The 26,585-nt window shown below is 40.6% G+C and overlaps 1 protein-coding gene across 1 annotated transcript in view; it reads left to right on the top strand.

Annotated features, from left to right (window-relative positions):
- The first annotated feature begins 5,980 nt into the window (after positions 1–5,980).
- LOC138612430 (sodium channel protein type 4 subunit alpha B-like) overlaps positions 5,981–26,585 on the top strand; it is a 41,324-nt gene continuing 20,719 nt past the window's right edge. The window contains exons 1-12 of the mRNA XM_069685668.1: positions 5,981–6,189; positions 8,606–8,783; positions 11,887–12,024; positions 12,237–12,355; positions 12,502–12,591; positions 15,594–15,722; positions 15,834–15,919; positions 15,999–16,220; positions 16,805–16,868; positions 16,955–17,096; positions 17,231–17,431; positions 17,499–17,583. Coding sequence (XP_069541769.1) covers positions 6,107–6,189; positions 8,606–8,783; positions 11,887–12,024; positions 12,237–12,355; positions 12,502–12,591; positions 15,594–15,722; positions 15,834–15,919; positions 15,999–16,220; positions 16,805–16,868; positions 16,955–17,096; positions 17,231–17,431; positions 17,499–17,583 — 1,537 coding nt within the window. The 5' untranslated portion in view covers positions 5,981–6,106. The remainder of the gene's footprint in view (positions 6,190–8,605; positions 8,784–11,886; positions 12,025–12,236; positions 12,356–12,501; positions 12,592–15,593; positions 15,723–15,833; positions 15,920–15,998; positions 16,221–16,804; positions 16,869–16,954; positions 17,097–17,230; positions 17,432–17,498; positions 17,584–26,585) is intronic.

The following is a 26,585-nucleotide window of genomic DNA, read 5'->3' as shown; positions in this document are numbered from 1 at the left end:
TACTACTACTACTACTACTACTACCACCAATATTAATTCTAGTAGACTACTACAAATACTGATAATAATAATTATAATAATATAATACAATTTTGTAATTACAATTTCACTTAAATCTACATTCTTATATAATGTCATTATTTTTTATATCAAAGAGTCCAGAACATTTTGTTCCATATTTTGTTTCCTCTTAACTCCATATTAACCTTTAAAGGAGGATTAGGTAGTTTAAAAAATATCATTTCTTTCAGACAAATGTGGGATGAATTTCAAATCTCTACATCACAGATTCTGGTTTACTTATTTCCTGTTCATCAATTTTCTTTTCACAATTGAGTATTTTTTGTGATGTGAAGTTATATAATTTTAGGTTGTTTAGTTAACATAGTCCAGCCAAACAGAGCATCTTCAAAGTCACCAGCAGAGCTCCCCATCCTCCACCCTGACGGTTATAAGCAGCAACGTGGCTTAAGATCATCATGACAACAGCAAATAATGATCACAATTATACAACATATTACAATTGAACTTATATGTACATTGCTCTATGATTTCATTCTGCCTGAGTGACTCATTTTATATACTCATATTCCAAAGGTGTATAATAATAGACAACAAACAGTAGCATGTCATTTCAGCTGCCAAAGAATGATTGTGGTTTGTCTATGCCCAAAAATAACTCAATCTAAATGTATAGACGTGATCATTTCCAGCAATCAAATATACTTTGTTACCACACGACCATACAGAAATTAGACAATAACACTTAGAGTGTCATCTTCCTTGTTTCAGTGGACAAATGCACATTATAAATCTACAGGAACATATTTGTCTTTACAGTTTAGCAGAGGATCTAAATTTGCAGTGGGGTGTGAGAGATGTCTCTTGGCCTCTTGGGGCAGCTCTTGTGCCACAGTGGGCAAAGGCAATACTGGGTCTTACAGGGTAAAGGCTCAACCTTCTGTGATCTGCCATCATTGCACCTGTGCTTCTCATCTGTACATGCAAGACCTGGTTTTAGTCTGACCACTGCATTCTGCACCTGCAATGATGGGAACAACTGTATAATTTGTACAGGTACTCTCACTTTGATCTTTTAAGTGTCCCACCGTCAAAGACGCCAGGGTTTGATGGAGAGAGAGAAATAGAAAGGCTTGTATCAGACTTCACAGAGTTCTCTCACATACGGCTTATTACATTTTTTCCACACAAAATACTCCCTAAGACCTGTAAACTGACTTTCATGTGTATAAAAGATTTCAGCTGTTTGTATTGTCACAGGTGCCCTTCATATGACCATGCCTGTCGGAAAGGAGCCTCTCTGTCTGACACCTATGGTGCTCTCAGGTAAAAAAAAACAAACAAAAAAACTTCTTTCAGGCAAAATAAATACAGCTTCAATTTTGCATTCATTCAACATACATGTTAAGTTTTTTTTCCCCAGGGGGTTTGAGCAAGACCGGGCGATCCTAGCCGCCAACAACCTAAAATTATATAACTTATTAAAAAAATCACAAAAAATATTCAATTGTGAAAAGAAAATTGATGAACAGGAAATAAGTAAACCAGAATCTGTGATGTAGAGATTTGAAATTCATCCCACATTTGTCTGAAAGAAATGATATTTTTTAAACTACCTAATCCTCCTTTAAAGGTTAATATGGAGTTAAGAGGAAACAAAATATGGAACAAAATGTTCTGGACTCTTTGATATAAAAAATAATGACATTATATAAGAATGTAGATTTAAGTGAAATTGTAATTACAAAATTGTATTATATTATTATAATTATTATTATCAGTATTTGTAGTAGTCTACTAGAATTAATATTGGTGGTAGTAGTAGTAGTAGTAGTAGTAGTAGTTGAGGTAGTGATCAATGTTTGTCAAGGGAATATGTAGTATGTAGTATGAAACATGCACAATATAAACCAATGCCTCTCAAAACCATCTCAAATCTATCTATCCATCCATCCATCCATCTATCTATCTATCTACCCATCTATCTATCTATCTACCCATCTATCTATCTATCTACCCATCTATCTATCTATCTATCTATCCATCATCCATCTATCCATCTACCCATCTATCCATCTATCTATCTATCTATCTATCTATCTATCTATCTACCTATCTATCTATCTATCTATCTATCTATCTATCTATCTTTAACCTTGTGCACTGCAATGCATGATGGGATATATTGCTTGGTCAGTGACCATCAGTTATACATTACTTTTCACATTGCATTGTGGGATATAATGAGTCCACTACATAGAGTATAATAATCATCTCAGTAACGCTTTATATTACAGTCTTTCTCAGTCGCTTTGGTGCATTTCTCAAAACAATTAGTACAAACTGCAAAACCTCGTTGATAACCTGCAAAGGTGTGTCACTTGCTCAACATGGATAGTTCATTCCTCAAAGTATTCATGTCACTGACTGTCAGTGTCGTCAGGATGAAAAGTCCTGACACCATTGTTTATGAACACGATCGTCAAATGGCTTCATGTTTTCATGATTTACTCTGTACGTGTTTTACAGGTCAACACGTCAGATCTTGGTGACACTACCTGAAAATGCTCGAGACAGCACGATATACTATTTACACAGCCATTCTAAAACTACAGTAAAGTTACACATGACTGCATTCAGTGAGGTAACTGAGTACAAGACACTGAATATGTATGATTCACATTTTTACTGCGTATGCTCTTTGCAATTCTGATCTGTTCACAGCACTGTGCAAAAGCAAAAATACACCCTGATTTACAGTAAACATAAACTCCCTTTGCGTAGAGCTGTGCACAACTGTAAACAATATTGCAGTACATATTGGAGCTGAACATACACAGCACTGTAAATCATTCATGCACATCAGACGTTCCTGTCTGTCTGGCCACATACTTTCATCTACATCACAGCGAATATCATCTCTTGCAATGCAGCGAGGAAAGTATCTCCTCGAGTGGCGGATCCACCCTCTGCAGGACTCTGCTGTGATGTCCTCACATGCTGCATCCATGGCCGCCAGCAGGGCCATTTGGGTATGTGGATGCCGGTCATATACCTGCCACCTCCAGGAAGAGAAAAACGCCTCTATTGGATTTAGGAATGGTGAGTAGGGAGGGAGATGTTCCACCAGCATCCTATCATGTGCTGCAAACCACAACGTACCTGTTCAGATGGTCTCCAGTTAGACCCCTCTCATTCTCAGGGATTATGTCCCTGTAAAGAGTGTCTAAGCAGATGTTGTGTGTTGTATGGACCAAGACGGTTTTCTGAGATGGCTGCACACATAGTAATATTCCCTCCTCGTTGGCCTGGGACATCAATGGTTGCTCTCTGTCCAGTGCGATTCCTTCCACGCCTTCTTCCTTTTGCCAGATTGAAACCCGCCTCATCAAGGTATACGAATGTGTGCAGCGGTTCCCCAGCCTCCAGCTCCAGTACACGCTTCATCACAGAAGAGGGAGCGAGAAAAACTATAACAACTTTTCCTGTGTAACATAATGTACAGTATGCACTGTGAATACACATACACAGAACTGTCATGTAAGTGTAGTGCATGGCACTACACAAAGTAAACAGTTTACAGCGCTGAACATTAGAGTATGCATAGAACACATACATGTTTTACCTGTACATACTGGTGACGGATCTCCTTCACTCTGTTGCTGTTCCCTTCAGATGACACACTGTACAATTGTTTCATGTCTAAATGTAAAATGTAAAAAGTGACAAGTTCTTGTCCCGCTGCGAGCTTCATGTATGACACAATGACAGTAGTGCAGTGCAGATTGTTTAGTGCTGAATCACTGTCCATTATACACACCTGTTCTCCCGACGAAATGTTTGAATAATTGAATTTACAGTGGCTCTCCCAACATTTGGCTGCACCCTTCGACCAGCCTCAGCCATTGTGAGGCCATGACTGACAACATGATCCACAATTGTAGCCCTGATTTCATCAGGAATCCGCCTACTTGGCCTCTTCTTCCTCTTCCCCTGTTTTGTCCCCTTCCCCTTCCTCCCCGCATCCTCACCCCTTGTCCACGAGGCTGACCTTTCATTTCTGTTTCAGTATTGTAGAAATGGTACACACTATGTCCTGCTTGGTTCATATATGCTTGTAAAGTGGGGATTCATGGGATTCAGCTCTGAGTGACTGTGGAGAAGTGACTTATCATTGGTTGCAGCTAATGCTTCACACAGCCCTTCTCATCAGTGAAAGCTGAGGTTCACCTGAGAGAAATTGTTCAATTCAGGAGACATTTTCAGGGAAAAAAAGATTAAAAAATGTATAAAATTAGCTTGACAGATTTTGACAACTAGTTCAACATTTTTGTGTGTAATGACTCAAGCAATGAAATGAAGACTATTAGTTTTATAGGGAATGACTATTCAGCATTCACAAGTATATTTCATTTTAACCGACATGACATAAGCAAATGATAATGTTATAAAACAGCAGAGAGTTCTAAGAAATCAATTGATGCCTGTCCAAAAGCATTTGCAATTTGTTGGAAGGAATGAGAAACTGCTACTATGATGTGCACGAATGACTAACTGTTGTGCAAATGTTAATAGTGATGTGAGAAATGCACCAAAGCGACTGAGAAAAACTGTAATAAGTTAGTTAATAGGTAATAAGACCCTTATAAGTATAAGATTCTTATTAACATCAAATATATATTAATAAGACTTTATAAGTGTTAATAATAATAGCAGGTCTGTGAGGTATGGAGGGGCCTGGTTATGGAGGGCTTTGTGGGTGAGAAGAAGGACTTTGAACTGGATGTGTTGTGGAACATGGAGCCAGCGGAGGTTCTGGAGGACGGGGGTGATGTGTTCACGGGAGAGGGAGTGGGTGAGGAGGCGGGCAGCAGAGTTCTGGATGTATTGGAGTTTATTGAGGACTTTGGAGGATGAACCATAAAGGATGCTGTTGCAGTAGTTGATTCTGGATGTGATGAAAGCATGGATCAGAGTTTGGGCAGCAGAGAAAGAGAGTGATGAGCGGAGACAAGCGATGTTTTTGAGATAGAATTATATCATTTTATATTTAACAGCTAACATTCAAACTTATGAACACACGCAAGTCATCCCAGTCATCATGCCTCAAGTCAATCAAGTCTAAAGTAAGACTAACTTAGTTCGTTAGCTTGATGCTAACAAATTATGGAAATTGCCAATAACGGCCTAGCAGAATTGGCATCACGATCGCGGTCATTTTAACTGTAGAAACGATATATTTGACGTAACACACTTAACAAACAGAACCATAAGCACTCTTACAGGCGTATACTTCATATACAATGAAATGAACTTCACAATGCTGACTTGTCATGCTAGTCTTGGTTTAAAGCTCAGCCTACTGGAAGTCACGAGAGAGGGACCAACTGAAGGACATCATCTCCAACTGAGGTCTACCTGTACAGTTTTCAGCCCCTCCGATCGCCCTGTGTGTGTGTGTGTGTGTGTGTGTGTGTGCGTGTGCTTGTGTGTGCGTGTGCTTGTGTGTGTGTGTGTGTGATGAATGCTGCCTGTGTGTTAAAGTGTTTTTCACTTGAACAGACTGAACTTCTCATTAAAACACAAATGAACTCTTTGTTTCCTGTCTTCATCTTGTGTGTGTGTGTGTGTGTCTCTCTCTCTGTGTGTTACACGATGCTTTCACTGTTTCCTGGAACAGACCCTCATGTTCTGTTGAAGACATGTGGACAACAGGAAGTGTGTGTGTGTGTGTGGGAGGACAGGCTGAGGGGGAAGCAGAGCCATGTAGAGCTGCAGTCAGAACAACAGTAAAGACAACACAACCAGAAACAGAAGAGTAAAAAAAAAGCATATCTGTTTCCATAGTAACAGTCAGAGAGCGGGGCGGGGCCAGCAGGGCGGAGCCAACATGGCTGACAGAGGAGACGGTGATGACACAACCCTGCAGATATACCACTCTGGATAGAGTGAACTTAAAGAGAGGAGAGCAAAAGGGAGTGGCAGACGACTCACACACAGACAGAGAGACAAACAGACAGGCAGACAGACAGACCAGACAGACAGGTATCAGGACAGAAGACAGGTGCATGCAGACGGCTAGAGGATGTCGTTCTTTGACTTCTGGAGGAGAAGGAAGGAGAGAGGAGATCTGCTTCAGAGAGAGAGGAGACTCTCTCCATCACAGCTGTAAGTGTCTGTTTATACTGCAGTACTATGAAGTACTACTACTGCGTACTGTGTCAGAGCTCAGAGTGCAGGTCGCTGCTGTCTCTGCTCTGAGGTCGGCCCGTGTTGTTCTGCAAACAGGACTTTAATGAGTGAACAGTCTCTGGTTGAGACTCCGAGTGTAGAGAACTCAGAACACTGTGTGATCTATACATTTATAAATAAAGATCAATGAAGAGATGTTTTTATCTTCTGATTGATCACACAAACAGATCAGCTAAATGCTGCAGGTTAGAGATCAAAGGTTCTGCGGACCAATCAGATTGAGGCTCAGCTGGTGTTGATGTGACATCATCATAGACTTAATAACAAAGTTTAAACTTTAAAAGACCTTCACAGTTACTCCATTGGGGGGGTGCAGGGTGGAGTTTGACAACAGGTGTTAATGTCACAGTAGTCAGGAGGTGTTGAGTGGCATGGTGTCTCTCTCAGCACCCCCTGCAGGCCTGAAGTTTTCTGTTGCTGTTGTCAGGGTTTGTGTGTTTCTCACTGAATTTGAAGCCCATTCTAAAATCCTTTTGGCTGTTTGTCTTTGTGGGCCACCGTAATTTAGCTGTGACGTTTGAAACTTTGGTTCACCAGAGATAGAAACAGTACGGACTGTCAGATCAGGCTCAATAACAAGGAGACGAATCATCAGGAGAGAATAATGATGATGAGCATGATTTAAGCATGAACTCTGTGTCTGCCTGTGCTCTGATAAAGATGAACAGTGTGTTCTCTATGTGATCATATTTGACGATGTGTCGCCCCCTGGTGTCCAGAGAGAGCAAAGATTTTGTCAGCGATGCAGCTGTTAGCACATGTCAGCTAACAGCAAACAGTTTGCAGGGTTACGCTAACAGTAAACAGTAAGGACATGTCAGCTAACAGTAAACCAATGACTGTATATATAGATGGACAACGCGTCTCCATCTGCTCTCATTGTACGAAATTGATGCCAAAATAGCCCGTGATAGGCGCTGCCATCTTGCATTTGGCGACGTCATTTGGAGCCAGAGTCTGTAGTCTGTCAGTAGAGATCGTTGAGTGAAGCGGCCGTAGCCACTTCCGCTAACCCAAACACACACTTAACTTACTGAAAAAACAGCAAGGATCCGCCGGCGTGTTTAACAGCAGGACAGCTTCTTGTGTTGGTCTGAAGTTAACGTTCACAGGTACGTCTCCTCTCGTGGATCGTCCGCCACTCTGCTCACCGGGAACTGATTGGCTGCAGGAGCCGAATTTGTCAACAGAGCTGTCAATCATCATTTTGACAGCATCAAATAACTAATTAAAAATAAACTTGTCAGTAAAATGAACACTTAAATAAATCAGCATGATAAGAACTAACTATAATGACAGAAACCACGTTTGAGAAAAATGTATCGAGCGTGTATTTTGCTTTTATAGTTTGACTCATGTCTCATCTGTTAACATGGGGGGGGCGGGCTTTATGAGCTATACTGCAGCCAGTCAGCAGGGGCGCCTGAAATGTTTTGGCTTCACTTTTAGGGAGCTGTCATGTTGTCCATCTTTTCATATAGTCTATGCAATAAACAGTTAGCATTCTTCTGCTAACAGTAAATGTGTGCTGTGTTCGAAATCGGATACTATATACTATATACTGCATACTGCGTTCTGTGGTAGTATGTACAGAGCTGTTCAAATTTATGTTTCAGTATGCAACGCCAGGCGCCAGTATCCAGTTTTGGAAAGGCAAGGCAAATGTATGTACAGAGTCTATACATACACATGAATGGTGCTCTCTATACTATACATAAAGCAATTCAAAGTGCTTTACACAATTTAAAACAGAGCATTAAGAACATTAAAAGAAATGTGATACTTATCAAAAATAGATACAAAAAACAAAAATACATTAGATTAAAGGAATTAAGTAAAAATTTAGATAAAAAGTTCTGGAGTGCAGCAGTACAAAAAACAAAATACTCACACAGCATCTAGAGTTCTTGAAAGTTTAATTGATTTTCAGACAATTTTCTCATCTTGTTCAATTCTTCAATTTTGTTTCATTTTAGTTGTTAAGGTATCCTCAAGGGTATTAAGCAGTTACCAAAGGATAATCTGCTCAGCGCGCATACCAAATAACACAGTTCTGAAAGCGGAAACAAACTATAACCCGCGAACAGCAAAAAGCTGCTTCTTTAGCTATAGCGCCCCCCTCTGCTCTTCAGGAATGCAGTAGGTGAGGCAGACTGGTCCCATGCATACTGGAGATTTTTTCCAAATCAGTACAACATCTGGGCATTTTTGGTAACTGCACATTTTGCATTTGTTTGCATACTACATACTACATATTGGCCAAATCGATACGTACTGCTAGTATTGTATGGCATTTCGAACACAGAAATTGTGTGACCCCCCCTCCCCACAGGAAGAAGTTGCTAGGTGACAGTGAAGTTCAGGCAGCGCTGGGTGATGGCAGGGTGGTGTCTCTGCTGCCCCCTGTTGGTCAGGAGGTCTTCAGACGCTTCACAGTGGCCTCGCTGGAGGATATTCAACGAAGACATGAAGACGATGGGGAGGAGCTAGACAAGAGGAGAAACAAGCAGGTACAAAACACTTAATGATAATGATACTGATGACAATGATAATAATGATGATAATGATGACAATGATAATAATGACAACGATTATGATGACAAGGATAACAACAATGATGACAGTGATTATAATGATAATAATAATAATGATAATGATGGCAATGATAATAATGATAATGACAATGATAATGATAATGATGACAATGATAATGATAATGATGATGATTTAAGCATGAACTCTGTGTCTGCCTGTGCTCTGATAAAGATGAACAGTGTGTTTTCTATGTGATCATATTTGATGATGTGTCGCCCCCTGGTGTCCAGAGAGAGCAAAGATTTTGTCAGCGATGCAGCTGATAGCACATGTCAGCTAACAGCAAACAGTTAGCATTCTTCTGCTAACAGCAAACAGTTTGCAGGGTCACGCTAACAGTAAACAGTAAGGACATGTCAGCTAACAGTAAACCAATGACTGTATATAACGATGACAATGATAATAATGATAATGATAATTAAAGTGATGACAATGATAATGATAATGATGATAGTGATGATAATGATGATAATGATAATTATAACAATATTGATGACAATGATAATAATGATAACGATGATAAAGATAATGATAATTATAAAATGATAATGATGACAATGATAAAGATAACAATAATTATAAAAATGATAATGATAATGATAATTATAACAATAATGATGACAATGATAATAATGATAATGATAAAGATAATGATGACAATGAAAATAATTTTAATGATAACGATACTGATAACTGATAATAAAGATGACTGATAATAATGATAATGATAATTATAATGATGACAATGATAATAATGATGATAACGATGATAAAGATAACGATACTGATAACTGATAATAAAGATGACTGATAATAATGATAATGATAATTATAATGATGACAATGATAATAATGATAACGATGATAAAGATAATGATAATTATAAAATGATAATGATGACAATGATAAAGATAACGATAATTATAAAAATGATAATGATAATGATAATTATAACAATAATGATGACAATGATAATAATGATAATGATAAAGATAATGATGACAATGAAAATAATTTTAATGATAACGATACTGATAACTGATAATAAAGATGACTGATAATAATGATAATGATAATTATAATGATGACAATGATAATAATGATGATAACGATGATAAAGATAACGATAATTATAAAAATGATAATGATGATAATGATAACGATAATGCTGATAATGCTGACAATGATAATGATGATAATGATGACAATGATAATGATAAAGATAATGAGGACAGTGAAAATAATGATATTGATAACGATACTGATAACTGATAATAATGATGACAATGATAATGATAATTGTAATGATGACAATGATAATAATGATAATAATGATAATGATGATAAAGATAACGATAATGACGACAATGATAATGATGATAATGATAGTAAGAATAATGATAATGATGATAATGATAATAATGATGATGATAATGATAATGATACACAGATGTATAATGATGCTCGGATTTAAGTTATATCCATATATATCAGGAACAATATCATAACATCAGAAAGGATTAGTTCCTTTCCAAATAACGAGAGACACTGTGAACATTTACGCACAAGGCACAACAGCATAACTCTTTTCATCAAAAAATGCCGTTAGATTTGGACAGGATCTTATGTTAATTAACGTTCTGTGTGCTTAACATCAAAGAAAGGTCAGCTGTTAAAATATATTTATTTCTGCTGCTGGAATCCATGTCTATATTCTCTACTGTGTGCATAATGGACACTGGACAGTTTTTATTAATATATGTGGGCATGATTGTTGGTGGCACTGGTAGTTATGTTTAAGGATTATAATAAATTTTGCTCTTTGTTCTGTGTGAGTGTGTTAATACTTGTGTTTCCCTGACCTGCTCTGTTTGTGAAGTGTCTAAGATAACTTAACCTGGTTATGATTTGGCGCTATACAATATAAACTTTATTGATTGATTGATTCAAAAGTGTCAGGAGAGGAGATGTATGGAAAACTTAAAACTAACTTAAACTTCAGACTAGTTTCACTTCTACCCTTCCTGTCCAAAGTACTTGACAACTCACAGTTTTTAATTAAGTCTCTGACTTCCTGTCCAAGAACAATCTGTTGGACCCAAATCAGTCTGGCTTTAAGCTCTACAGAAACTGCACTACTGTCGGTAATGGAATCACTGCGTCTGGCTAAAGCTGCTGGACAGTCCTCAGCTCTATCACTGCTAGATCTGTCAGCTGCCTTTGACACGGTGAACCACCACATCCTCCTCTCCACTCTCTCTGAGCTTGGTATCTCAGGATCTGCCCTCTTCTGGTTCATGTCCTACCTCTCAGGGACATCTGTTACAGCATCTTGATAAGGAAAGTGTCCAAACCCCACAGCTTATCCACAGAGGTGCCTCAAGGGTCAGTGCTCGGTCCCCTTCTCTTTTCAATATATACCTCCTCACTTGGTGCAATCATCCGCTCCCATGGTTTCTCATACCATTGCTATGTGGACGATACCCAGCTCTTCCTGTCATTCCCTTCAGAGGACACTACAGTCTCTGCACGTATCTCGTCATGCCTTGCTGATATCTCTAAATGGATGAAAGAACGCCACCTTCAGCTCAACCTATCCAAGACTGAGCTCCTTGTCATCTCAGCAGAGTCCCTTTCACCTTTAAGAAGAAGCTTAAGACCCAGCTCTTTATGAACACCTCTGACCTTAATAATAGTAATGCTTTTGATAATAATGATGTTGTTGTTATTGATGTTGATGATGATGCTTCTTTACGCACTGTGCTCTGCCTGTCAGCACCAGTGTCCGATCGCACTTGAAGCTGTTTGTTGGCTCTTACTGACTTCGTTCCCTCCTGTCTTGTTGCTTGTGTTGTACTGGACAATACAAATGTTGTACAAAAGTGTCTGCTAAATATAATCGTAAAATTGTAACATAATATAACTTTATTTATGAAAACATCACATTTTTGTGAGAATTCAACATTAACACTTAAACTGAACTGAATCATGTTCTCTAATTGGCTCTCTGATTGACAGGAAGCAGAGAAAGACCTGCCTAAACCAGCCAGTGACCTGGAGGCCGGGAAGCCCCTCCCATTCTTCTACGGGGACCCGCCCCCTGAGCTTCTCAACACCCCATTGGAGGAGCTGGATCCTTTCTACCAATCACAAAAGGTCTCCCTCTGTTTAATCTCTCTGACCCGCCTCTCTCTCTCTCTGTAATTCTTTTCTCTCTCTTTAACCCACCTCTCTCTCTCTCTGTAATCTGTCTCTCTCTCTCTAACCCACCTCTCTCTCTCTCTCTTCAGAATCAGAATCAGAAATATTTTATTTATCCCTGGGGGGGTTAGGGTTAGGGTTAGGTTTACCTGTCTGTCTCTCTGCAGACGTTCCTTGTGCTTGGTAAAGGAAACCTGATTTACCGGTTCAATTCTGGGTCGGCCTGGTTCCTGTTGAGTCCGTTGAACCAGCTGAGAACCGCCGCCATCAGAGTTCTCACTCACTCATATCCTTGATTATTTCAGACTGATGATGTAACACTCTGCTGCTCCCCAAGTAGTAGATGGAACAAACCCAAACTCCTGCAGTCTGTTTTACTGCATTAACATGCTCAGCGTGTGTGTGTGTGTGTTTCTTCCTTAACATTCAAACATTCTTCAGTTTGGTCGTCATGGTGACGATTCTGACCGACTGTGTGTTCATGATGATAAAAGATCGACCAGATTGGAGCTACAGTCTGGAGTGAGTGTGCACGCACGCACACACACACACACACACACACACACACACACACACACACCTTAATCTGTTTGTTTGGTGCTGTCAGTGATACGCATTCATGGTTCACAGAGAAAATCAGATCTCAGGCCTCTGTTCTGTCCTCATGAAGTGATTCAGCGTTAGGAGTCAAACTTGTCACAGTATAAAATACACCTGTTCATTACCTGGAGTTATTGGACGGACGAGGACAGAACCAGACAGTCTGCATTAATCCTGATTATAAATGGTAACTGGACTTTATTTATAAAGCGCTTTTCTAGTCTCTGCGGCCACTCAAAGCTGCTTTCACACTACATGTCACATTCACCCATTCACACACACATTTATACACTGATGGCAGAGGCTGGTACATAAAGTGCCCAACTGTCACTCAGTCATCACATTCATACATTGGCTAGGCCACCAGGAGCAATTTGGGGTTCAGTGTCTTGCCCAAGGACACTTTGACATGTAGCCTGAGGGAGCTGGGGATCGAACCTCCGACCTTCCGATGATTGAAAGACGACCGACTCTACCACTGAGCCACTGAGCTACAGCCGCCTGACACCTGACAGGACATTATTCTGCCGCGGCCACATGCTGAGGAAAATCCTTCACTGATCCCATAACTGCTTTTTAAATCTCCTGTCCTGGAAAACAAACTGATCTCAATAAATAAAGTTAAGGTTAGTTCAATAAATGGTTAATGGTTACCAGTGTTATAGTTAATGGTCATTGTTAAATCGTTAATGTTAAATGTTGAATGTTAAATGGTTAACAGTTAATGGTTAATAGTTAATAGTTAATGGTTAATGGTAAATGGTTAAGGGTTAATGGTAAACGGTTAATGGTAAACGGTTAATGGTAAATGGTAAATGGTTTATGGTTAATGGTAAATGGTAAATGGTAAATGGTTCATGGTTAATGGTTCATGGTAAATGGTTCATGGTAAACGGTTCATGGTTAATGGTTCATGGTAAACGGTTCATGGTTAATGGTTCATGGTAAATGGTTCATGGTAAACGGTTCATGGTTAATGGTTCATGGTAAATGGTTCATGGTTAATGGTTCATGGTAAACGGTTCATGGTTAATGGTTCATGGTAAATGGTTCATGGTAAACGGTTCATGGTTAATGGTTCATGGTAAATGGTTCATGGTAAACGGTTCATGGTAAACGGTTCATGGTTAATGGTAAATGGTTCATGGTAAACGGTTCATGGTTAATGGTTCATGGTAAATGGTTCATGGTAAATGGTTCATGGTAAACGGTTCATGGTAAACGGTTCATGGTAAATGGTTCATGGTAAACGGTTCATGGTAAACGGTTCATGGTTAACGGTTCATGGTAAATGGTTCATGGTAAACGGTTCATGGTAAACGGTTCATGGTAAATGGTTCATGGTAAATGGTTCATGGTAAACGGTTCATGGTTAATGGTTCATGGTAAATGGTTCATGGTAAACGGTTCATGGTAAACGGTTCATGGTTAATGGTAAATGGTTCATGGTAAACGGTTCATGGTTAATGGTTCATGGTAAATGGTTCATGGTAAACGGTTCATGGTAAACGGTTCATGGTAAATGGTTCATGGTAAACGGTTCATGGTAAACGGTTCATGGTAAACGGTTCATGGTAAATGGTTCATGGTAAACGGTTCATGGTAAACGGTTCATGGTTAATGGTTCATGGTAAATGGTTCATGGTTAATGGTTCATGGTAAACGGTTCATGGTAAATGGTTCATGGTTAATGGTTCATGGTAAATGGTTCATGGTAAATGGTTCATGGTAAACGGTTCATGGTTAATGGTTCATGGTAAATGGTTCATGGTAAATGGTTCATGGTTAACGGTTCATGGTTAACGGTTCATGGTAAACGGTTCATGGTTCATGGTAAATGGTTCATGGTAAATGGTTCATGGTTAATGGTTCATGGTAAATGGTTCATGGTAAATGGTTCATGGTTAATGGTTCATGGTTAATGGTTCATGGTAAACGGTTCATGGTTAATGGTTCATGGTAAATGGTTCATGGTAAACGGTTCATGGTTAATGGTTCATGGTTAATGGTTCATGGTAAACGGTTCATGGTAAACGGTTCATGGTAAACGGTAAATGGTTCATGGTTAATGGTTCATGGTAAATGGTTCATGGTAAATGGTTCATGGTTAATGGTTCATGGTTAATGGTTCATGGTAAACGGTTCATGGTTAATGGTTCATGGTAAATGGTTCATGGTAAATGGTTCATGGTAAACGGTTCATGGTAAACGGTTCATGGTTCATGGTAAATGGTTCATGGTTAATGGTTCATGGTAAATGGTTCATGGTAAATGGTTCATGGTTAATGGTTCATGGTAAACGGTTCATGGTAAACGGTTCATGGTTAATGGTTCATGGTAAACGGTTCATGGTAAATGGTTCATGGTAAACGGTTCATGGTTAATGGTTCATGGTAAACGGTTCATGGTAAACGGTTCATGGTTAATGGTTCATGGTAAACGGTTCATGGTAAATGGTTCATGGTTAATGGTTCATGGTAAATGGTTCATGGTAAATGGTTCATGGTTAATGGTTCATGGTAAACGGTTCATGGTAAACGGTTCATGGTTAATGGTTCATGGTAAACGATTCATGGTAAATGGTTCATGGTTAATGGTTAATAGACTGTAATTATTAAGCCCCTTTCGAGTCATCAGACAACTCACGGTGCTTTTACACTACATATCACATTCACCCTTTCACAGACACCATTCCTTGGCCCACCACTCAGAAAATCATTCAGACGCATTTACAATTCAGGGTTCAGTGTCTTGCCCAAGGACACTTCAGCATGTGAAGTGGAGGAGCTGGGTCTCCAACCACCAACCACGGCTGCCCCAGCTAACTTGACTGGATGTTTTGTTTCCTGTCAGCAGATGCTTCAGATGTTTCTCTCTAACTTTTGTTGTATTATTTTAAATCGTGTGTTTGTGTCTTTAAACAGTTACATGTTCACAGCCGTCTACACGCTCGAGGTTGTCATAAAGATGGTGTCCAGAGGTGTCTGTTTGGGCAGGTTTACCTTCCTCAGAGACAACTGGAACCTGCTGGACATCCTGGTCGTCATCCTGGCGTAATAATATCATCATAATGATAATTTATTCAATCATAATATTATTAATACAAATATTATAATATTAATAATAAGAATAATGATGATGATAACGATGAAGGTGTGTTTCAGGTACTTGTCAGAATTTGTGGATTTGGGGAAAGTTTCTGTTCTGGCCAAAGTTTCTCGAGTCCTGAAGCTCCTCCCACTCATACCGGGTCAGTGTGTGTGTGCGAGTCTGAATGTGTGCACTTGACATGTGACACTTGAAACTATTTAAGCATGCCCCTCTCTTAGGTGTGAAGACAACTGTCAGAGCTCTCGTCCAATCCCTGAGGTGTCTGGCGGGCGTCATGGCGATGACCGGGATCTGCCTCAGCTTGTTGGCTCTGATTGGTCAGCAGCTCTTTATGGGATCCCTGAAACAGAAATGTGTCATGTGGCCGGTCAACATGACCCTTGAATACACACCTGATAACTACGGTCGCTTTGATTGGAACATGTACCTCAACAACAAATGTAAGATGGTGATGCTGATGATGAAGAAGATGTTGATCAATTCAATCAATGATTACATTTTTATTTATATACGCTCAATAACACAGTTATCTGAGGACTCTTAAATAGAGCAGGTAGAGCGTACTCTGTTGTATTATGTAGAGAAACCAATATGAATCCACCAGGAGCGGTACTTATGATGAAGATGATGATGAGGATAATGTCAAGTGAACGTTCTGAAGCTGTCACAAAATCTCCTGGTTTTGGCTAAAATAATAAGATTGAAAATGTGTGTCTTAGTCTCACTCAGGACTCCGGCGCTCTGTAACCTCTCATAAATCATCAGATGGGTTTAAGATGACATCACAGACGCCTATGCTGTCAGAACTTCTGATCCTGCTTTCCTACACAGATAATTTTATAATGTTTAAATTGAACCACACCTTCAACACATCAAGCTCCAACACCTGTCCATCTGTCCATCTGTCTCCCTGGCTGCCAATTTCAATTAAATTATACTTTATTGGCATGAAAGTCAAGACAATATTGCCAAAGCATCAACAATACACCACATACAATTGACTGCCTGTCTCTCTCTCTGTCAGCGAACTTTTACTACCGTCCTCATGACCTGGATGCTTTGCTGTGTGGAAACAGCTCTTATGCCGGGTACGTTCACACACTGTCTCTGATACTCATGATGAAGATGATTTTAATACTAATGATGATGATGATGAAGATGATGGTGTGTTAAGGGCCTGTCCGGAGGGTTTTACGTGTTTAAAAGGTGGGAAGAACCCAAACTACGGCTACACCAGCTATGACTCATTCGGTTCATCTCTGCTGTCTCTGATTCGACTGATGACCCACGACTTCTGCGATAACCTGATGCAGCTTGTCAGTACTGGTCCCAGTAACACACCCCAATACACACACTGGTTCAATTGGTGTAAATGGACCTGGATTTTCTCGCTCAACTCTCTGTCTGTCTGTCTGTCTGTCTGTCTGTCTGTCTGTCTGTCTGTCCGCAGACGTTACGAGCAGCAGGTAAACTGAACCTGACCTTCTTTGTACTCATCGTGTTCCCCGGCTGTTTCTGCCTCCTCAGCCTCATTGTGGTGAGGGTTGCTGTGGTAATCAGCAAGCAGGAGAAAGCTGCTGTTGCTGAGGCTCGACAGAAAGAAAAAGAGTTCAATCAGATCGAGGAGGCGTTGAAGAGGAGTGACAAGGAGGTGAGATGATCTCCATAGACAAGTTTGATTTCCAAAAATAAGTGTTAACAATGTTTTGTTATTACAGCCATCAGCCTGCAGGAATGCGCTCTCAAAGACACAAGATGGTGAAAAGGAGAAGAGCAATGAGACACAACACACTGAACTGGGAGGTACGCACACACACACACACACACACACACACACACACACACACAGACAGGAATAATTCACATGATGTAGAAATAGTCCACAGCTAAGAAAACATCTGTTCTTAGGGTGCAGAAACATCCTCAAAGTGTAGAAACATCCTCAGAGTGCAGTAATGCCTTCAGAGTACATAAACGTCCTAAGAGTATATATACGTCCTCAGAGTATACATACGTCCTCAGAGTGCAGAAACGTCCTCAGAGTACATAAACGTCCTCAGAGTACATAAACGTTGAAACGTCCTCAGAGTAAATAAACGTCCAAACGTCCTCAGAGTAAATAAACGTCCTCAGAGTAAATATACATCCTCAGAGTGTAGAAACGTCCTCAGAGTAAATAAACGTCCTCAGAGTGTAGAAACGTCCTCAGAGTAAATAAACGTCCTCAGAGTGTAGAAACGGCCTCAGAGTAAATAAACGTCCAAACGTCCTCAGAGTACATAAACGTCCTCAGAGTAAATAAACGTCCTCAGGGTGTAGAAACGTCCTCAGAGTAAATAAACGTCCTCAGAGTGTAGAAACGGCCTCAGAGTAAATAAACGTCCTCAGGGTGTAGAAACGTCCTCAGAGTAAATAAACGTCCTCAGAGTGTAGAAACGGCCTCAGAGTAAATAAACGTCCTCAGGGTGTAGAAACGTCCTCAGAGCACATAAACGTCCTCAGAGCACATAAACGTCCTCAGAGTAAATAAACGTCCTCAGAGTAAATAAACATCTTCAGAGTAAATAAACGTCCTCAGAGTAAATAAACGTCCTCAGAGTGTAGAAACGTCCTCAGAGTAAATAAACGTCCAAACGTCCTCAGAGTGTAGAAACGTCCTCAGAGCACATAAACATCCTCAGAGTAAATAAAAACGTCCTCAGAGTAAATAAACGTCCTCAGAGTAAATAAACATCTTCAGAGTAAATAAACGTCCTCAGAGTAAATAAACGTCCAAACGTCCTCAGAGTTAATAAACGTCCTCAGAGTAAATAAAAACGTCCTCAGAGTAAATAAACGTCCTCAGAGTAAATAAACGTCCAAACGTCCTCAGAGTAAATAAACGTCCTCAGAGTAAATATACATCCTCAGAGTGTAGAAACGTCCTCAGAGTAAATAAACGTCCTCAGAGTGTAGAAACGTCCTCAGAGTAAATAAACGTCCTCAGGGTGTAGAAACGTCCAAACGTCCTCAGAGTAAATAAACGTCCTCAGAGTGTAGAAACGGCCTCAGAGTAAATAAACGTCCTCAGGGTGTAGAAACGTCCTCAGAGTAAATAAACGTCCTCAGAGTGTAGAAACGGCCTCAGAGTAAATAAACGTCCTCAGGGTGTAGAAACGTCCTCAGAGCACATAAACGTCCTCAGAGCACATAAACGTCCTCAGAGTAAATAAACGTCCTCAGAGTAAATAAACATCTTCAGAGTAAATAAACGTCCTCAGAGTAAATAAACGTCCTCAGAGTGTAGAAACGTCCTCAGAGTAAATAAACGTCCAAACGTCCTCAGAGTGTAGAAACGTCCTCAGAGCACATAAACATCCTCAGAGTAAATAAAAACGTCCTCAGAGTAAATAAACGTCCTCAGAGTAAATAAACATCCTCAGAGTAAATAAACGTCCTCAGAGTGAATTAACGTCCTCAGAGTAAATAAACGTCCTCAGGGTGTAGAAACGTCCTCAGAGTAAATAAACGTCCTCAGAGTAAATAAACGTCCTCAGAGTAAATATACGTCCTCAGAGTGTAGAAACGTCCTCAGAGTAAATAAACGTCCTCAGAGTAAATAAACGTCCTCAGAGTGTAGAAACGTCCTCAGAGTAAATAAACGTCCTCAGAGTGAATTAACGTCCTCAGAGTAAATAAACGTCCTCAGGGTGTAGAAACGTCCTCAGAGCACATAAACCTCCTCAGAGTAAATAAACGTCCTCAGAGTAAATAAACGTCCTCAGGGTGTAGAAACGTCCTCAGAGTAAATAAACGTCCTCAGAGTAAATAAACGTCCTCAGAGTGTAGAAACGTCCTCAGAGTAAATAAACATCTTCAGAGTAAATAAACGTCCTCAGAGTAAATAAACGTCCTCAGAGTGCAGAAACGTCGTCAGAGTAAATAAACGTCCTCAGGGTGTAGAAACGTCCTCACAGTGAATAAACGTCCTCAGAGTAAATAAACGTCCTCAGAGTAAATAAACGTCCTCAGAGTGCAGAAACGTCCTCAGAGTAAATAAACGTCCTCAGAGTGTAGAAACGTCCTCACAGTGAATAAACGTCCTCAGAGTGTAGAAACGTCCTCAGAGTAAATAAACGTCGAAACGTCCTCAGAGTAAATAAACGTCCTCAGAGTAAATAAACGTCCTCAGAGTGTAGAAACGTCCTCAGAGTAAATAAACGTCCAAACGTCCTCAGAGTAAATAAACGTCCTCAGAGTGTAGAAACGTCCTCACAGTGAATAAACGTCCTCAGAGTAAATAAACGTCCTCAGAGTGTAGAAACGTCCTCAGAGTAAATAAACGTCCAAACGTCCTCAGAGTAAATACACGTCCTCAGAGTGTAGAAACGTCCTCAGAGTAAATAAACGTCCTCAGAGTGTAGAAACGTCCTCAGAGTAAATAAACGTCCTCAGAGTGCAGAAACGTCGTCAGAGCACATAAACGTCCTCAGAGTATACATACGTTCTCAGAGTGCAGAAACGTCCTCAGAGTACATAAACGTCCTCAGAGTATATATACGTCCTCAGAGTATACATACGTCCTCAGAGTGCAGAAACGTCCTCAGAGTACATAAACGTCCTCAGAGTATATATACGTCCTCAGAGTATACATACGTCCTCAGAGTGCAGAAACGTCCTCAGAGTACATAAACGTCCTCAGAGTATATATACGTCCTCAGAGTACATAAACGTCCTCAGAGTATATATACGTCCTCAGAGTGCAGAAACGTCCTCAGAGTAAATATACGTCCTCAGAGTGCAGAAGCGTCCTCAGAGTACATAAACGTCCTCAGAGTGCAGAAGCGTCCTCAGAGTACATAAACGTCCTCAGAGTGCAGAAATGTCCTCAGAGTACATAAACGTCCTCAGAGTACAGAAACGTCCTTAGAGTAAATAAACGTCCTCAGAGTGCAGAAACATCCTCAGAGTAAATAAACGTCCTCAGAGTAAATGAACATCCTCAGAGTGTAGAAACGTCCTCAGAGTAAATAAACGTCCTCAGAGTAAATAAACGTCCTCAGAGTGCAGAAACGTCCTCAGAGTAAATATACGTCCTCAGAGTGCAGAAATGTCCTCAGAGTACAGAAACGTCCTCAGAGTAAATATACGTCCTCAGAGTATATATACGTCCTCAGAGTGCAGAAGCGTCCTCAGAGTACATAAACGTCCTCAGAGTGCAGAAATGTCCTCAGAGTACATAAACGTCCTCAGAGTACATATACGTCCTCAGAGTATACATACGTCCTCAGAGTGCAGAAACGTCCTCAGAGTACATAAACGTCCTCAGAGTATATATACGTCCTCAGAGTACATAAACGTCCTCAGAGTATATATACGTCCTCAGAGTACATAAACGTCCTCAGAGTATACATACGTCCTCAGAGTGCAGAAACGTCCTCAGAGTACATAAACGTCCTCAGAGTATATATACGTCCTCAGAGTATACATACGTCCTCAGAGTGCAGAAACGTCCTCAGAGTACATAAACGTCCTCAGAGTATATATACGTCCTCAGAGTACATAAACGTCCTCAGAGTATATATACGTCCTCAGAGTGGAGAAACGTCCTCAGAGTAAATATACGTCCTCAGAGTGCAGAAGCGTCCTCAGAGTACATAAACGTCCTCAGAGTGCAGAAATGTCCTCAGAGTACATAAATGTCCTCAGAGTACAGAAACGTCCTTAGAGTAAATAAACGTCCTCAGAGTGCAGAAACATCCTCAGAGTAAATAAACGTCCTCAGAGTAAATGAACATCCTCAGAGTAAATAAACGTCCTCAGAGTAAATAAACGTCCAAATGTCCTCAGAATAAATAAACGTCCTCAGAGTGCAGAAACGTCCTCAGAGTAAATATACGTCCTCAGAGTGCAGAAGCGTCCTCAGAGTACATAAACGTCCTCAGAGTGCAGAAATGTCCTCAGAGTACAGAAACGTCCTCAGAGTACATAAACGTCCTCAGAGTATATATACGTCCTCAGAGTGCAGAAGCGTCCTCAGAGTACATAAACGTCCTCAGAGTGCAGAAATGTCCTCAGAGTACATAAACGTCGTCAGAGTACAGAAACGTCCTCAGAGTGTAGAAACATCCTCAGAGTAAATAAACGTCCTCAGAGTAAATGAACATCCTCAGAGTAAATGAACATCCTCAGAGTAAATAAACGTCCTCAGAGTGCAGAAACGTCCTCAGAGTGCAGAAACGTTCTCAGAGTAAATAAACGTCCAAATGTCCTCAGAGTAAATAAACGTCCAAACGTCCTCAGAGTAAATAAACGTCCTCAGAGTAAATAAACCTCCTCAGAGTGTAGAAACGTCCTCAGAGTACATAAACGTCCTCAGAGTTAATAAACGTCCTCAGAGTGTAGAAACGTCCTCAGAGTGTAGAAACGTCCTCAGAGCAAATAAACCTCCTCAGAGTAAATAAACGTCCTCAGAGCACATAAACGTCCTCAGAGTAAATAAACGTCCTCAGAGTAAATAAACCTCCTCAGAGTGTAGAAACGTCCTCAGAGTACATAAACGTCCTCAGAGAACATAAACCTCCTCAGAGTGTAGAAACGTCCTCAGAGTACATAAACGTCCTCAGAGAACATAAACGTCCTCAGAGTAAATAAACGTCCTCAGAGTAAATAAACGTCCTCAGATTACATAAACGTCCTCAGAGAACATAAACCTCCTCAGAGTGTAGAAACGTCCTCAGAGTACAGAAACGTCCTCAGAGAACATAAACGTCCTCAGAGTAAATAAACGTCCTCAGAGTAAATAAACGTCCTCAGATTACATAAACGTCCTCAGAGTAAATAAACATCCTCAGAGTGTAGAAATGTCCAAACGTCCTCAGAGTAAATAAACGTCCAAACGTCCTCAGAGTAAATAAACGTCCTCAGAGTAAATAAACGTCCTCAGAGTGTAGAAACATCCTCAGAGTAAATAAACGTCCTCAGAGTCAATAAACGTCCTCAGAGTGTAGAAACGTCCAAACGTCCTCAGAGTAAATAAACGTCCTCAGAGCACATAAACGTCCTCAGAGTAAATAAACGTCCTCAGAGTGTAGAAACGTCCTCAGAGTAAATAAACGTCCTCAGAGTGCAGAAACGTCCAAACGTCCTCAGAGTAAATAAACGTCCTCAGAGTGTAGAAACGTCCAAACGTCCTCAGAGTAAATAAACGTCCTCAGAGTGTAGAAACGTCCAAACGTCCTCAGAGTAAATAAACGTCCAAACGTCCTCAGAGTAAATAAACGTCCTCAGAGTGTAGAAACGTCCAAACGTCCTCAGAGTAAATAAACGTCCTCAGAGTGTAGAAACGTCCAAACGTCCTCAGAGTAAATAAACGTCCAAACGTCCTCAGAGTAAATAAACGTCCTCAGAGTACATAAACATCCTCAGAGTGTAGAAACGTCCTCAGAGTACATAAACGTCCAAACGTCCTGAGAGTACATAAACGTCCTCAGAGTAAATAAACGTCCTCAGAGTACATAAACATCCTCAGAGTGTAGAAACGTCCTCAGAGTACATAAACGTCCAAACGTCCTGAGAGTACATAAACGTCCTCAGAGTAAATAAACGTCCTCAGAGTAAATAAACGTCCTCAGAGTACATAAACATCCTCAGAGTGTAGAAACGTCCTCAGAGTACATAAACGTCCAAACGTCCTGAGAGTACATAAACGTCCTCAGAGTAAATAAACGTCCTCAGAGTGTAGAAACGTCCTCAGAGTACATAAACGTCCAAACGTCCTGAGAGTACATAAACGTCCTCAGAGTGCATAAACGTCCTCAGAGTAAATAAACGTCCTCAGAGTGTAGAAACGTCCTCAGAGTAAATAAACGTCCTCAGATTAAAGAAACGTCGAAACGTCCTCAGAGTAAATAAACGTCCTCAGAGTGTAGAAACGTCCTCAGAGTAAATAAACGTCCTCAGAGTAAATAAACGTCGAAACGTCCTCAGAGTAAATAAACGTCCTCAGAGTGTAGAAACGTCCTCAGAGCACATAAACGTCCTCAGAGTCAATAAACGTCCTCAGAGTGTAGAAACGTCCTCAGAGTAAATAAACGTCCTCAGAGCACATAAACGTCCTCAGAGTAAATAAACGTCCTCAGAGTGTAGAAACGTCCTCAGAGTAAATAAACGTCCTCAGAGTGTAGAAACGTCCTCAGAGTAAATAAACGTCCAAACGTCCTCAGAGTAAATAAACGTCCTCAGAGTGTAGAAACGTCCTCAGAGTGTAGAAACGTCCTCAGAGTGTAGAAACGTCCTCAGAGTAAATAAACGTCCAAACGTCCTCAGAGTAAATAAACATCCTCAGAGTGTAGAAACGTCCTCAGAGTACATAAACGTCCAAACGTCCTGAGAGTACATAAACGTCCTCAGAGTAAATAAACGTCCTCAGAGTGTAGAAACGTCCTCAGAGTAAATAAACATCCTCAGAGTGTAGAAATGTCCAAACGTCCTCAGAGTAAATAAACGTCCTCAGAGTGTAGAAACGTCCTCAGAGTAAATAAACGTCCTCAGAGTAAATAAACGTCCAAACGTCCTCAGATTAAAGAAACGTCGAAACGTCCTCAGAGTAAATAAACGTCCTCAGAGTGTAGAAACGTCCTCAGAGTAAATAAACGTCCTCAGAGTGTAGAAACATCCTCAGAGTAAATAAACGTCCTCAGAGTCAATAAACGTCCTCAGAGTGTAGAAACGTCCAAACGTCCTCAGAGTAAATAAACGTCCTCAGAGCACATAAACGTCCTCAGAGTAAATAAACGTCCTCAGAGTGTAGAAACGTCCTCAGAGTAAATAAACGTCCTCAGAGTGCAGAAACGTCCAAACGTCCTCAGAGTAAATAAACGTCCTCAGAGTGTAGAAACGTCCAAACGTCCTCAGAGTAAATAAACGTCCTCAGAGTGTAGAAACGTCCAAACGTCCTCAGAGTAAATAAACGTCCTCAGAGTGTAGAAACGTCCAAACGTCCTCAGAGTAAATAAACGTCCTCAGAGTGTAGAAACGTCCAAACGTCCTCAGAGTAAATAAACGTCCTCAGAGTGTAGAAACGTCCAAACGTCCTCAGAGTAAATAAACGTCCAAACGTCCTCAGAGTAAATAAACGTCCTCAGAGTACATAAACATCCTCAGAGTGTAGAAACGTCCTCAGAGTACATAAACGTCCAAACGTCCTGAGAGTACATAAACGTCCTCAGAGTAAATAAACGTCCTCAGAGTGTAGAAACGTCCTCAGAGTACATAAACGTCCAAACGTCCTGAGAGTACATAAACGTCCTCAGAGTAAATAAACGTCCTCAGAGTGTAGAAACGTCCTCAGAGTAAATAAACGTCCTCAGAGTAAATAAACGTCCAAACGTCCTGAGAGTACATAAACGTCCTCAGAGTAAATAAACGTCCTCAGAGTGTAGAAACGTCCTCAGAGTGTAGAAACGTCCTCAGAGTACATAAACGTCCAAACGTCCTGAGAGTACATAAACGTCCTCAGAGTACATAAACGTCCTCAGAGTGTAGAAACGTCCTCAGAGTACATAAACGTCCTCAGAGTACATAAACGTCCTCAGAGTGTAGAAACGTCCTCAGAGTACATAAACGTCCTCAGAGTAAATAAACGTCCTCAGAGTACATAAACGTCCTCAGAGTGTAGAAACGTCCTCAGAGTACATAAACGTCCAAATGTCCTGAGAGTACATAAACGTCCTCAGAGTACATAAACGTCCTTGCTACAAGGACCACAGGTGTACGTTGTTTTTAACTTAAACGAATCACACACTCTTCTGAAGGCTCTTCTCATTTCTCAGTTTGTACCTCCTCAAGTCCTTCCCTCGATCCTCTCCTCACGTCTTAGTCCCTCCCACCAGAGATGCGAGCGGACGAGGCGAGGAAGAGGCACGAGGAGAGAGGAGTCGAGGCAACAGACATTTAACAACATGAGACATACCTGCTTCAGAGCCGTCATTTAAAAGCAACGTCAATTAAATGTGATGTGTGGCACAGCTGCATCGTCTGTCTGTTTTGTTACACCCGGCTGTTTTTATGATCTCTGTCAGCAGAACAGTGTTTATGACAAGTTTCTTTCAATTCACTTCACAACGTGGCATAATGTCTCGCAAATGTACGGCTGTCGTACATGTTTATTTTTTAATTTAATACACAGACACTCACACAAATAAGAGGTCCATTTATTATAATCCTCAAGCATAACTATGTGGCACCAACAATCATGCCCACAGATATTACCTGTCCAGCATTCGTTTTACGCACACATGTGAGCACACAGCCGTGTGATCCAGCAGCAACAATAACATTTACAGCTGGCCTTTCATCCTCGCGCGAAAATGTTATGTTTTGTTTCTGCTCAAAAACAGTCGATACCTGAACATCAGGCTGTGGAAGCTTAAAATCAAAAGTCCACGCCTACACCTGTCCTTATTTTGTAGGAGACAGTTTGTCTTCTGGTTGTGATGAAGAGATAGCAACATATGGACATGCTGTGGGTTAGTCTGGTGTGCACTCTGTTAAATGTGAGACACGGCGCGGAGAATACCTGCTCAGACGGAACAGGTGTCCCAGGAGCAGAGAAATGCAGCAAAAGGCTCCCGCCGTGGTTTGTATATTCCAGCTGTGTTTCACGCCTCTTTTTACGTCATGGTGCCAGAAAGACTTCCGCAAAGGATACACCGCTGTATCCTCTCTCATAGCTCCTCCAGCAAGTCTCCTCGATCCTCGATCCTCGATCCTCTCTCCTCGAGATACATTTTATGAATTGAGACATCCTTCAAGATGGCGTGCTG

Source organism: Semicossyphus pulcher, unplaced genomic scaffold (assembly GCF_022749685.1).
Source record: "Semicossyphus pulcher isolate SPU_LCO1_2020_fin unplaced genomic scaffold, fSemPul1.0.p SCAF_8, whole genome shotgun sequence".
NCBI lineage: Eukaryota > Metazoa > Chordata > Actinopteri > Labriformes > Labridae > Semicossyphus > Semicossyphus pulcher.
This window is presented reverse-complemented; position numbering and strand designations above follow the sequence as displayed.